At 34.3% G+C, this 13,152-nt stretch overlaps 1 protein-coding gene across 1 annotated transcript; it reads right to left on the reverse strand.

Annotated features, from left to right (window-relative positions):
- Nucleotides 1-1,736: 1,736 nt before the first annotated feature.
- On the reverse strand, nt 1,737-7,925 carry LOC131862532 (protein HOTHEAD-like). The gene is made up of 6 exons (XM_059215006.1): nt 7,543-7,925; nt 5,637-5,656; nt 3,568-3,588; nt 2,852-3,484; nt 1,877-2,702; nt 1,737-1,779 (listed from the first exon to the last, which is right to left on the reverse strand). The coding sequence occupies exons 1-6, from the start codon at nt 7,923-7,925 to the stop codon at nt 1,737-1,739; spliced, it is 1,926 nt and encodes a 641-aa protein (XP_059070989.1).
- Nucleotides 7,926-13,152: the final 5,227 nt, after the last annotated feature.

Consider the following 13,152-nt stretch of genomic DNA (forward strand, 5'->3'; position numbering starts at 1 on the left):
CCTTAAGTTCTCATATTGCAGTCTGCATGTTAGCTAGTTTATCTCTATAATTTCCTTCATACCTATGTTTTTCAATCATTTCCAAACTTCATAAGCACTATCGAATGGAACAACCTTCACCAATTTAGTTTAGATAGAGCATTAAAGATAGCACTATCGAATGGAACATATTTTATCCGTATCCGTGGCATTAAGAAATGAAGAAACTATTGTAAACGACCTACCTCTATCAAAGACAAGTTGGATGAAAGAGTCAATCTCCATCAAACTAAATCCATCTATAATATAGTTGCCAAAAAAATAATTTTTTTTGCATGGACTTGTAACCTTATAAACTATTCCCAAGAGGAAAATATTAAATTTACTATGTGGAACACCATTGCGATCCAATTATAAGTATTGGGATACTCTTCCTTGAAAATGTGTTTCTCCTTTTTTTGTGACGTTCCATTGACCCATATATATATATATATATATATATATATATATATATATATATATATATATATATATATATATATATATATATATATATATATATATATATATATATATATATATCTGTGTGTGTGTGTGTGTAATTAAGCATTCAAATTTTATTCTAAAATTTCTTAAAAAATATATCATGTTAATATTTATAAAAATAAAAATTATAAACATAACTTACGTTAAAATTTCTTCATTATTTCAAGTTAATTTGAAATTTAAAATATAAATATCACTTTTAGCTTGTGAAGTTGACAATTCTTTCATAAATGCTTCTAGCGTAGATCTTTACTTTTACATGGACAAAGGAGGTTGATGTACCAAAAATATGAAATTTTAAATTCAAATTGGAAAGAGACAAGTTTACAATTATGTAGTTGCCTTGATATAGAATATAAGTTAGATCTAGGTAGAAAGAACCGAAATGGAGGTATATGTTTAGAGAAGTGAGATAACAATGTAGGTAAAATGAATTTAGTGGTGTGTCTATTGTCAATATATTATTTAATGCTAGGTTTATATAGATATTTGTGTTTACAAATAGGTCATGAGGCTAGTAAAATGAGCCCAAATTCACACACTATTGTGTCATTTGCGATTGGGTATTTGAATTAATATATTTGTTCAAAATAGGCATAAAACTAAATGACAAATGGCATGGGTATGCAGAATTTGTGATCATACTATTGTACAATTCATTTTAGTTATGTTATGCACAAACATTTTGGCCAAGAAGTGATATTGTAATAATTTTATCCTTTTCACATGTTCATTTCGTAAATTTATTTAACATGATTTTCTTAAAAAACATACATCTCACCATAACTTATAATTAAGCCAACAAAACAAAAAAAGAAGTACTATATAGTGTAAAAAGTAAATACCAAATTAAACACTTCTACATTTACATCATCATATAACAATAAATTATAAGAAAAATTATGCATTCCTTTATTCATAAAACCTTGGAACATGTATTTTTGTTATAATATCAATTCAATTAAAAAAGAAAGTGCACTTTTGTATGAAAGTTAATCAAAGCTCAAATTAAATTTATTCTTGTAAATTTCATAACAATGTGCTATCTTGGAAAATATTTATATTGATAGGAAATGAGAGGTAAAATTGAATTATTTACAATTTCACACTTTATCAAAAACATTACCATGTTTGGTATTATTTAGTTCTATGATAAATGAATGTGAGCACAACAAGCATGCCAATTATTTCAACATGGTCTTCTCATATTTTTAAGAGATTGTGCGTTCTTGAAGGATATGAATTCCCATATACCTGCACATATTGCATGATCAAAATGTATTGTTAATGTTATATTTTGTGAGAATCGAAAAAGAAATAATGCAATAAAATTTTTAATAAAAATAAATACCTTCCAAGCATCATGGTTGTGGCTTGTGGGTTGGTACCAGGGGAATCCTTATAAATTGAGCCATCCACAACTCTGAGATTATCAACACCTTTCACCAGATACCTTTCATTAACCACTAAACCAGCTTGACAACCTCCATGATAATGGTTAAATGTCCCTAGTGCCTCTTTGCAAAGCTTCGCCAAGGCATCATCATTTGATTGATTCTTTGGTAATGCTATTCCAAGGAATTGGAGTGTTTTGGAATTTCCACTATCAGTAAATGCAAACTCTTGGATAGAAGATGACATACTCAGATTAACCATTACTTTTATACCTTTCACACATCTTTGTAGATCAAGAGAGTGTGAATAGTAGTTGTAACGAACATAGGGGTTATCTCGATGGTCTACGCTTTTAAGCCAAAGATCACCCCTTGATAAGGGAAATGCCAACTTAATATCAAGAACACCTAAATATTGTGTATTTGTACCATTATTCCGTTGGACAAGGCTACCACTTTCGATGTAATTTTGGGAATTGCCTAAAATGCCCGCTAATTGTGAATAAGAATCTTCAAGTGGTTTCGAGGATACTATAGTAAAGGCTGCACTAGGATTATCTTGAACTTGTTTACCTACAAAAGGTGAATCTAAAAGAGCAGGAATATTCATTTCTTTGAGTTGTCTTTTTGGACCAATTCCGCTTAAGAGGAGAAGTTGAGTGCTACCTATGCTTCCTGCTGACAAAATCACCTCACTATTGATTGACAATTGGTTAAGTGAAATTTGATAAATGAGACCATCATTATTGCTTCTGAACTCCACTCCGCTAGCCTTTGGCTTTCCTGCAATATAGATTGTTGATAATATTACATGCATACACATAGATGGATATATGAAATATATTTCTGAATATTTTGTAAAAGAATAAAAGGAATACTCATCAAAGTAAAGTAGGGTAGGGGAATTCTGAAAGCAAAATATGAATTGGTACCTGATCCCAAACTGAAGAGTATTCTGCTGGCAGTAGCATTGAGAAGAACTACAATATTTTCTGGATTTGCATACTGGAGTAGATCTGCGGCTGTATGTCTCTTTCCATTCTCGTCAAAGATTGAGCCACTGATCTTGGTGCCAACCAAATGATCGAAAGTGTGGCCGTTGTAAGGAAGAACTCCAGCTTGAAGAAGCCCATCCTTGGTAGCAGAATTCCAAGTAGAAAGCTTGTATTGTTGGAAGGCATTCAACCGTTCTACCCATTCATATGACTCATATACAAGTTTCTCATCCCACTTTATTTTCCGAATATATTCAGTGCTCGCCCTGCTGTAGACTCCACCGTTGATGGCTGATCCGCCTCCTAAAACTCTCGCCCGTACCAACTGCACTCCATCTTCTGAGACAAACCCCTGCGCTACTTTGGGATTAGTTGTGGGAGACCCTCTGAAATCCTCCACATCGGGAATTCCGTAAGGAGAGTCTCCCCTCTCCAATACTAAAACAGAGTAGTGCTGTGAGAGAGTTGCTGCCAGGGGACATCCCGCTGTACCTCCTCCAACCACAATGTAATCATATGATCTTGAAGCTGCCTTTTGAGCATCTGCTGTCATAAACGAATATGGGTACTCTGCAGTTGCACACAGAATCGTCAATGTCAAAAACAATCCTATGCTAAGAAACAACTATATTGATTCCAAAGTTTTTACCCACCCGGATTAGATGTTGCTGCTTCTGAACAGAATTGATGTGTAAACATCAGCAGGCATGAAATCAGAAGAAATAATTTCTCCATACTGAATGTGATTAACCAGTCTAATTCTTCTTCGAATGAATGTTTTGTGATGTATTTGCAATCGTTGCACTTATTTATAGATATTGTCTTTGAAATAGAATAAGAACAGTTCACGCGTATCTATCCATATGGATAGTATCGAGAATTTACTATGCATATTTATCCAAATTTTATATTGTCCTTGGTGGTTTTGTCAAACAAATCCCGTGATTGAAAAGTTCAAATTAGAAAATGAAATAAATTTTGTCAACCAATTATTGTTGAATTATCATCCCTCCACTGTCTTCGGTTTAATTAAAACAATAAAATAATGGACCATCTTGCATAAGAGTCTTTTACCAAGTCCAGTCAAGGGCAAGTGGAAATGTAACATGTCTGTCTTGCAGCCCATACGGTTTCATTCGTAATTTTATACATATTAACATATGGTCAACGTCTATCTACGTTTATACATATTAACATACGGTCAGCCAGACTTGTTGCAACACATATTGAATGCTCCAATTGTGCAAGATTCTCTTTCTACGAGAATTGATAATGCAAAGAGTCACCCTCAATTAAGATGTTTGAAATTTGAAAGGATTTAGTCAACAAGAGACCTTGGAGAAGGGCATGTGCTTCTGCCATATTATTATAACCATCCAGGAATGGAAGTACTGAAGCTACAAGAATATTTCCTTTATGATCCCTAATTACACACCCACCACCTGCTTTGCGTGCATTGTGTTTGGTTGCCCCATTAAAGTTTAACTTTAACTTACCTTTCAGAGGACGAATCCAATTGATTTTTAATCTATCTATTGTTCTTTTGGGGGGTTGGAAAGAGCTTCCCGTAAAAGGGAGATTAATGTGTTCCCAGGATTGAAGGATTTTTTAATCCCAATCTGAAAACGAAGAGTTGATTGATTTGGATTTTGCTACATATGCATTTACTACTTCTGAAATAGAAGTTTCAATTTTCTGCAAGACCCGAGATAAGCTTGAAGGTTCCTATCTAAAGATCCTCTTGTTTCTTTCCCACTAGGTGATCCTAGGAGGGATGAATTTCCAGATGCAAGAAAAAAATGATTGATGATAGAGTGAAGGCCAATTTGTGAATATATCCCAGAGATTCTCTGATAAGGGATAAATCCAATTCATTTTATTAATGATGTGAGCCCAACAGGACTGTGCAAAGGAACATTGTAATAGAAGGTGATCCACATCCTCTTGAGCCTATCCACAAAGAACACACCAAAAAGGATCAACAATCCCAAGTTTGATTAATTTGTCTTTTGTTAGAATCCTCCAAGCAAAGCATCCATCTTTAGAAAGGTCAACTTCATTCCAGCAGAATGAAAATGACCTTTGAGGTTGTGCTTGCTGCTCTTGACTGATAAGGGAGTTGTAACCTATTTTTATAGCTTCAACTCAATCTCAATACTTGGAGAATATGAGTTACTATTTGCAATTCCAAAATGCTCCAAAAGATTTATGGCGTATATAATTTGAATTGTAAAGATGCTAAAATCATATTATCAAAACTCAACTCTTAGGAAATAATGTAGGAGCCGTAATTTGTTGGCAAACTACATGTTCACACCTAATAACTTACAAAAATTGAGGCTACACCATATATAATTTTTCATCCAACTTCTCATTCAAGAAGACAGTTTTCGCATCAATTTGATACATATTCTAACTAGATTGAATAGTTATAGATGAGAATTTTTTTTGGGACTTGTAATGTCCACACATAGGACAATTATTCGAGTTAATTTAACTTATTGATAATTTATAATTAAAATATAATCCTATTGTTGCTATATAAATAGTTATAAGGTGAGGTTGTTCGTATAACTACGAGTGGTATCTTATCTTGTGAATGTTATAGATGGATTTTTTTTGATTGAGATAAACGGGTTTTACAGGGACCCGAAACCCAAAGTTAAAGAGCACAACAAACATAAGAAGTCACTAACTAGTCTGTAATGAATGACATAACAACCATGGAAACAGTGGCCAAACCTACACAACAAAAAAAAAAATAGAACAAGAAAAAACTTAAAGTTACTCACTCGACCAGAGATTACTTCATCTTCGAATTCTTTTGAGTCACCCTCTTATTGATGTCCTCGAGCTCATCCATGATGAACCTGGAGGTATTATTCTCCTGGTTCCTGCTTCTAGTCCTTGTATAGGGACCTGTGGTGGTTTGAAGTCTCGTACCCTGCAAGTTTGGTTCCTGGATTCTCTTCTTCCATTTGATGTCAGAGGATGGAATGCTTCTGTTGGTCTAAGCTCTTTGATCCGCTATCATCGCATTTACCTCTTTAAGACCCCGAGCACTGTTATTCATGGCTTCCCTACTGATATCCACCAGGTTCTTCAGATTACCCTTAATTTGTTATAAGCTAATCTCCAACTGACCAATCCTTGATTCCTGATCTGTTTTCATGGTCTTTACATCTTCTATGAGTTCCTGTGTCATTCAGAGAAGTTTATTCGTCCTGCTTTCCATGGGCGTCTCAGTGAAATTGTTAATGATATCTTTAATTCCATTCTTTAACAAATTAATCTCCTTACTGACCCAAAGAAAGCAATTCTCCTAGCTTTTGACAGCGCTGTTAAGGAGAGTACCAAAATAAGAATCTTTTTGGGTATCCCCCTGTTCCCCCTGTTCCCCTTGTTCAGTGTTAATGGGGATTTCCAGCTTTATTTCCGTCTGCTTTCCCTTGGTTTCCCCAATTTTTCCAGTTTTGGACTTCTTCGTATTTGGTGGCCCCGAATCTTGTAATTTGGGTTTTTATACTTACAGGCAGCCCTTCTGGGGTGTTTTTTTCTTTTGCTTCTTCCAGTGGTAGGTGTAATATTTCATTGGGGGCCCTCCTACGAAGAGGGATGACATATGGAATCATCCGAGACATTGAGTTCCCACCAGTCCATAGCCATACCAGACTCTTATTTGTCCATCTCGATATCTTACACATAATGAACATCATTGTTGGACGAAGATGTGGGGGGTTTAAGTTTTGGTTTCAGGGTCTCAAGTTAAGGTTGGCACATGCAAAATGATGTCAAAATGCTTATTTGACAATGGTACATACTGGTAAAACTCTAATTCCTGTGTGTTACAAATCTTTGTTATATTTTTTATGGAAGGATTATTGTTAAAATGTCACATTTATGGAAATAAAATTGAGTCTACTTTCATTTTTTTCAATTCTGATGGAATTTAATGTAAAAATGAGCAAGTTATGATCATTTTTGTGAAAGCAGCCTGTTCAGAAAATGGTTTACCAGATCTATAGTTAGAAAATGTGTTGGTATAGATATGTATAGTCAAATAATGACCTGACACTTGGTGTACGGATATATTATGATGTTGTGAACAAAATTCCTTCTTACTAGAAAAATTCATCTCAAATGAGTCAATTTCTAGAAACCGCCATGTCTACGTGAGTTCCTGTCACTACCACTACAAGAAGGTTGCAAAAAACTACTTCATGATTTTTTTATGTGAATGGTGACTATGTGTGGTCTTTTAATATCAAAATTATAATTCCAAAGTGTCTAAAGGTGTTGACGTGTAGAGTTTGGCATTGTGGTTTGTGTAGCCTATTGGTTTGAGAAAACCTATGTATTTGAGGTGTGTTTAGGTGAGTGTTGCTACAAAAGAAATTGATGTGTGTCTGAACCTGATATGGAGGGATGATTTTAGTCATGGACACGAGCCTTTGCATCACTCATGCAGAACAGGGTTATCACCATTTTTGGCATGATTCACCAAGCTATTTTCAAGAGAAGATAACAGATAGAAAGACAAAGAAATTCTTTTCTTGTGCCCTAAATGGTTTAATATCATAAAGTGGTAAGAGATAATATTGGCATAGCGTCTATCAAGAGTAATGTACCTCATAATCACTGCGGCCATCTCCGCCCAAAGTAATTTCAGTTCCTTCCTGTTATAGTCGCCGTCCTTCATATTTTTCACCCATTTCCTCTCGCTATCTTTGTCAACGAAAGCCGCAATGGCTTCTTTCACCACCTTCCTTTCTCTATAGAAATTGTTGCCTTCCATCTGCAAAGAAGATATCTCCATGACGAAGGTTTCATCAATTCTAAACTCCACTCCAAACGTCGTGAGGATGCCTTTCTCCAAACCATTCACAAAATCCTCTGTCACTTTCGGATCATTGCCATGAAGCCTCTCAAGATATGAAACAAGGACCCCATCAGTAATCTCCATCCATAGCCCTCTGTTCTTTTCCCATCTCTCATAGGAGGTAGGTTCCATTATGTTCTTGTCACCTCCCATTAGAAAGTTATCTTTGCAACAATGGAAACCCAACCAAAGCCAAGCAATGAAAAACTAGATACAAAACAAGGATATAGAAAACTTGGCTTTGGAATTTGAACGAAAATCCCATGAAAGATTTAATTCATTTGGCATTCTAAAATTATTAAAGAGATATGATTGGCCAATGCATTCAGTGTCCTTTCTCGTCAGTTGGCACAATTGTATCAGGAAAGTTTCCTTTCCCGTCCACCATCGCATGTCCACATAATCCACACCTATGTTAGCCAGGTGGTCCACTGGCCTATTACCTTCCCGATAAACATGGGAGATCATGAAATCATCAATTTTATTAATCATGATATGGCAAACTTGAATTAATTGAATTATGGTCCAGTTGGGCTCACTTTGCTCACTAACACACCTGATGATATTTAGAGAATCACTCTCGAGCCAGACTTTTTTGAACCCTTCTTTGATCACCATATGTAACCCAGTGTAAGAAGCTTTAGCTTCGATATGGTGGTTTGTCTAGGCGCCCAGTGGGATTGCCCCTACTGAAGCACCCCTACTGAAACAAGCCTACCATCATGGTCACAAGCAACTCCCCCTCAGCCAGCTGACCCAGGGTTACCTTTATCCACCCCATTGAATGTTATATATGTTGCAAGTAACTTCATAAAGACATTATTATTAAGTCTATTCTTCACATATACGAGGTTAAAATCCAAACCTAGTAGTATGGAATCTATGAAGGAAAACATATAAGAAATACACAACCTACAATACTTGCAAAATAATATCAAAAATAAGAAAATGAAAATAGACAAAATAATGATTTTTCATATGCAAAATTGTTACCCTGAATACTTATACATAAAATGAAGAGGGTAAGTGGAAAATGTTCCTTAGCCTAATCCTCTATGATATTTTGTGTATCTCAAAACAAAGATTCCATGCTCATTTTGGATACAATGTGTTTCTTTCTTGCTTCCCTCTCCGTCTCTCTTAGACATTTTCCATTTGCCTTCTTGATTAGGAATCTATCACCATTTTTTTGCCTCCTACGTTGAACACAAATTCTCCTTGTTGAATATCAATGATGTCTATTTCTTTAGCATTCGTTTTCCAATCTTTTCTCACCTTTTGTGCTGGTTTTTTCGTGTGTTCATAAGCTATTTCTTTCCTTTATTCTAAACCACTTTGATAACTCCATGAAAGGGTTTTCAACACAACTCTCCAATAAATCTCCACCTTCCTGAAAGCTTCATTAATCTTAACCACTATTCCATCTCCTTGGATTTTGTCTAAAAATATATTTTGATTTCAGACACATTTTGGGATTGAAGTCTACCTTACCATTCTCTTTTAATGGACTTAGGGTACATTTCTTTCCGTTTTTTGCATTCTCTCATCATATATTTAACTTCCACATTGCGATTCCTCTCACAAGATTTCCTTAAACACTACATACCTTCATTTAAGTGATACTTTTGGACATTGCATTTGAGTATCATACCTAGAGATTGGAATCTTGTCAGATTTGGATTCTAATTGTAATTGCAGGATAAGATAGCTAAATCATATGATCATATACACTTGAAACAACCTTTGATGAAATCTTACATAGTTAAAATGAGCTCTGCTACAATTCGCTATTAGACAGATTATTCTTCTTAGAAAGTCCTTATACCCTCATCAAAAATTGATATGATGATGTGATTAGGAAGGATACCTTATGATGGTGTTAAGAGAACAAGCATCGTGAAGGCCAAATGAAGGTTCAATTACCTAGATAATAATTTTGATGTTGAGTCTTGAACGCTTGAAGAAATGAGATAGTTAATTTTTATGATGATGATTGTAAATAGAATGAATCTATTATTATTTCACCTATGGACCTTATAAGACTTAGCAATCCTTGATGAGTAGGCTCATGTTTACACTGCAATGCGAATCATTAGGATGATTACAGTTAATTATGGAATTAGATTGTCATAATTATATCCATGTTTCCAATACCATGAGGATTATTAAATTGTTATGCTTGCTTCATGAAATAATATTTAATCGATTTCGTGCATTTTCCGAATACGATGTAGAATATCAAGTACTTCTTTGATTGCTTTATAAAATTTTAGGCAACGATCTTGTGCATGATCAGTTATGATCACCACAGTTAATTTGGATGCTTGAATTTTGTACTTGGGGAAAGGATTGCACTATATTTATTGTTAATGTGAATGCAATGATTAAATTTGTGTTATTATTATTTTGGATACATTAACGGTTTGTGTAGTGTGCAGAAATTTATTCCGTGGGCCATGGAATTCAAAGACTAACCATAGACCCCATGTGAACATAGTAAGGAAAAGATGTTGTCGATTTGGAGTGGAAATACCTCATTTATGTTGTGGAAATATGTTCATAATGTGATACTTAAATGAATGTTATTAAGTTTCTCGCGAGATCAAGTGTGGTAAACTAGTGGGTCATGTCCTTGTAATGGTGAGATTTGCCTCTTTAAGATTGCCAAGGTGTAGATGTGTGAATCATCATGTGCCAAGTGTCTTAACAAGTGCAATTTTCTAGTCAACTAAAAATAACACCCCTTAATTTTGATGGATGTCCATACCTTGCTCTAAAGCTCCCATTTTGGCATAGGCTATGTTTCAAGTTTTACAAAGGAAATAAACGATGAAACAACAAACAAAGTAATAAGGGCCTAAAATTGTACACCATATACCAAAAAAAAGGAAGACTCAATATAAGAAATACTCAAGTTCCGTGTGCAAAATAATAAGTTGAAAGAAAAGAAAGTTGTAGAGCATCAAATGGTGAAAATTCCACCATAACCACGTGTTAATAAGTATGAATGGGTTATAAGGAAATGACAAAAACAAGAATAATATTAGGAACATGAATTGACGAAATAGATGATTTTGTTGGCCATATAAAGATGATCTATAAGATGAGACAACATAAATTGTGTTAAAGGGGGCACCCAAATTGTTTTTTAATGGATTATAAGCATTATGAGCATCACTTAAGCTTATATCCATATATACCTATCACTTACATTTCCTTTCTACCTTTATATCTTTTTTATTTTTCCTATTTACTTTTTCATTTTAGACTTTTCTTACTTACCATAGGTTTATTGTGCTTTAATGCCCATTTCACTTTCTATATTTTTTCACACACTTGGTCTTCCCCAGTTGAGGTGTCTTAGGGGGACTGATTTTGGCTAAAAAGTTTCTTTGAATTTTTTCTTATTCACATATTTTTCCATATATTTAATTTGTAGACATTTCCCTCTTGCCTTTATCCACCAGCTAGGTTGGTCACACATTTTCACCTTAAAATTTTTATATCCACTCTTGGTTTTTACATATATTATCACTAAATTACCACTATATTTTATTATATTTCCTTATCATAGTTCATGTTTGCGTTGATTCACCTATATATTCTATGTATCCCATTTTACTACAAGGCCTACACCTTCCCATTATTGATTAGTTTGTAGGCTTTGACCCTACATTGTTAAATCATGTTTTTTAGAGCTTGAATACTAATCCCATATTGATATCACTTATAAAGTCACTTAAATCGGTCCTACATCTCTATACCAAGATTATTTATAATTTACATTTTTATTCTATATTGATACATTCAACTTGTAGAGTCACTTATTGACCCTACTTTATTATATCACTATTCTGTATAAGTGTATCCTTTATACCATTTGCATTCCACTTGACATATCTTTGGCATTAATCCATTCATCGGGGAAAAATCATACCTTCCCTCTAGTTTCATATTCAAGGTCACATCCTTACATTTAGGGGCATCATGTCTTCCTCTTTATTCCATTCTTGGATTTATATTCATACATTTTTCACATTGGAGACATCATGCATCTCACATGACATCTTTTACCATGCGTTCCTTACACATTAGGGGTATCACTCAGTCCCTTGCACATTACATTGTTCCTACCTACATTAAATGTGTTAAGTACAAAAGGTTGTCAACCAACTGCTGATACAATGTAGCATCAATTGATGGACTAGTACAACTGGTAGACAACACAATACCTAACTGAAAATGGAGTAGGGATTGGCTTGCAATAAACCATCCAAAATCTTTGAAGAAAATCAAGAGCATACTTCTATTGGAAGGTAGAAATACTTGCAGAAGATTGATGAACTTGGAGACCAAGGAAGTAATGCAATAGACAAAGGTCGGACATGTCAAAAAACTCCATCAAATCTTGTTAAGTATCTTCAATCATGATAAGAGAACTCTATGTGAGAATCAAGTCATCCACATAGAGAACAAGAATGAGAAGTTTTACCCATGCCTTTGAATGTAAATTGTGGGATTAGAGTGACACCTAGTAAATCTGGAAGCAAGCAAGAAACTGTCTATCTTCACATACCAAGCTCTATTAGATTGTTTGAGACCATATAATGAATAATGTATTCTAAAAACAAGATAAGAATCCCACACAAAGCCCAAAGACTCCTTTATACATGTCTCCCCCTGAAGATCACCATGTAGGAAAGTACTCTTCACCTCCAATTGATACACTAACCAACCCTAATATGGAACAATGAAAAGTTCATGATGAGTGGAATCCATCTTGGCTATAGGAGCAAAGGTCTCAAAATAATCAAAACCCTCAACCCGAGAAAATATAAGCTTACTTTTGAGATTAGAGTGATTGAAAAAGTTAAATTTATCCTTTATTTTATCTTATTAGACACCAAAGGGAAAAATTATAAGGGTTTGAAGATTAATTTTTTTAAATCTAACATACTAATAATTTCTAGCATATTTTGAGGCCAAATGAATTATGCCATTACAACGAAAAGGGCCAAAAATCCTTGTTATTATTAAATTTGTCTAATTTAGATAAAATTTTCTTGAAAGAAAAATATCTACTCCTAAGTTGCATCACTTCCTTTGTGAATTGTGCTTTATAGTCTGAGCATAAAATACTTCGGGTTTACTTATGGTTTTTTTGAAGGCATGTTGTTTTCATTTCTCATTTGTTTTTACCTCTAAGATAACCACCTTAGTCAAGTATAAAGCCAAAAGTGCAAGGTAGAAACTCGTTCCTATTTGTTGGCCTCTAACTCTTTATTGTCTAATGATGATTCTTACCCATATATTCTAGCTCAACATATATATCCCTAGGTCTAGGTCTTGTGTGCATTAT

Source organism: Cryptomeria japonica, unplaced genomic scaffold (genome assembly GCF_030272615.1).
Source record: "Cryptomeria japonica unplaced genomic scaffold, Sugi_1.0 HiC_scaffold_44, whole genome shotgun sequence".
In the NCBI taxonomy this organism is placed as follows: Eukaryota; Viridiplantae; Streptophyta; class Pinopsida; order Cupressales; family Cupressaceae; genus Cryptomeria; species Cryptomeria japonica.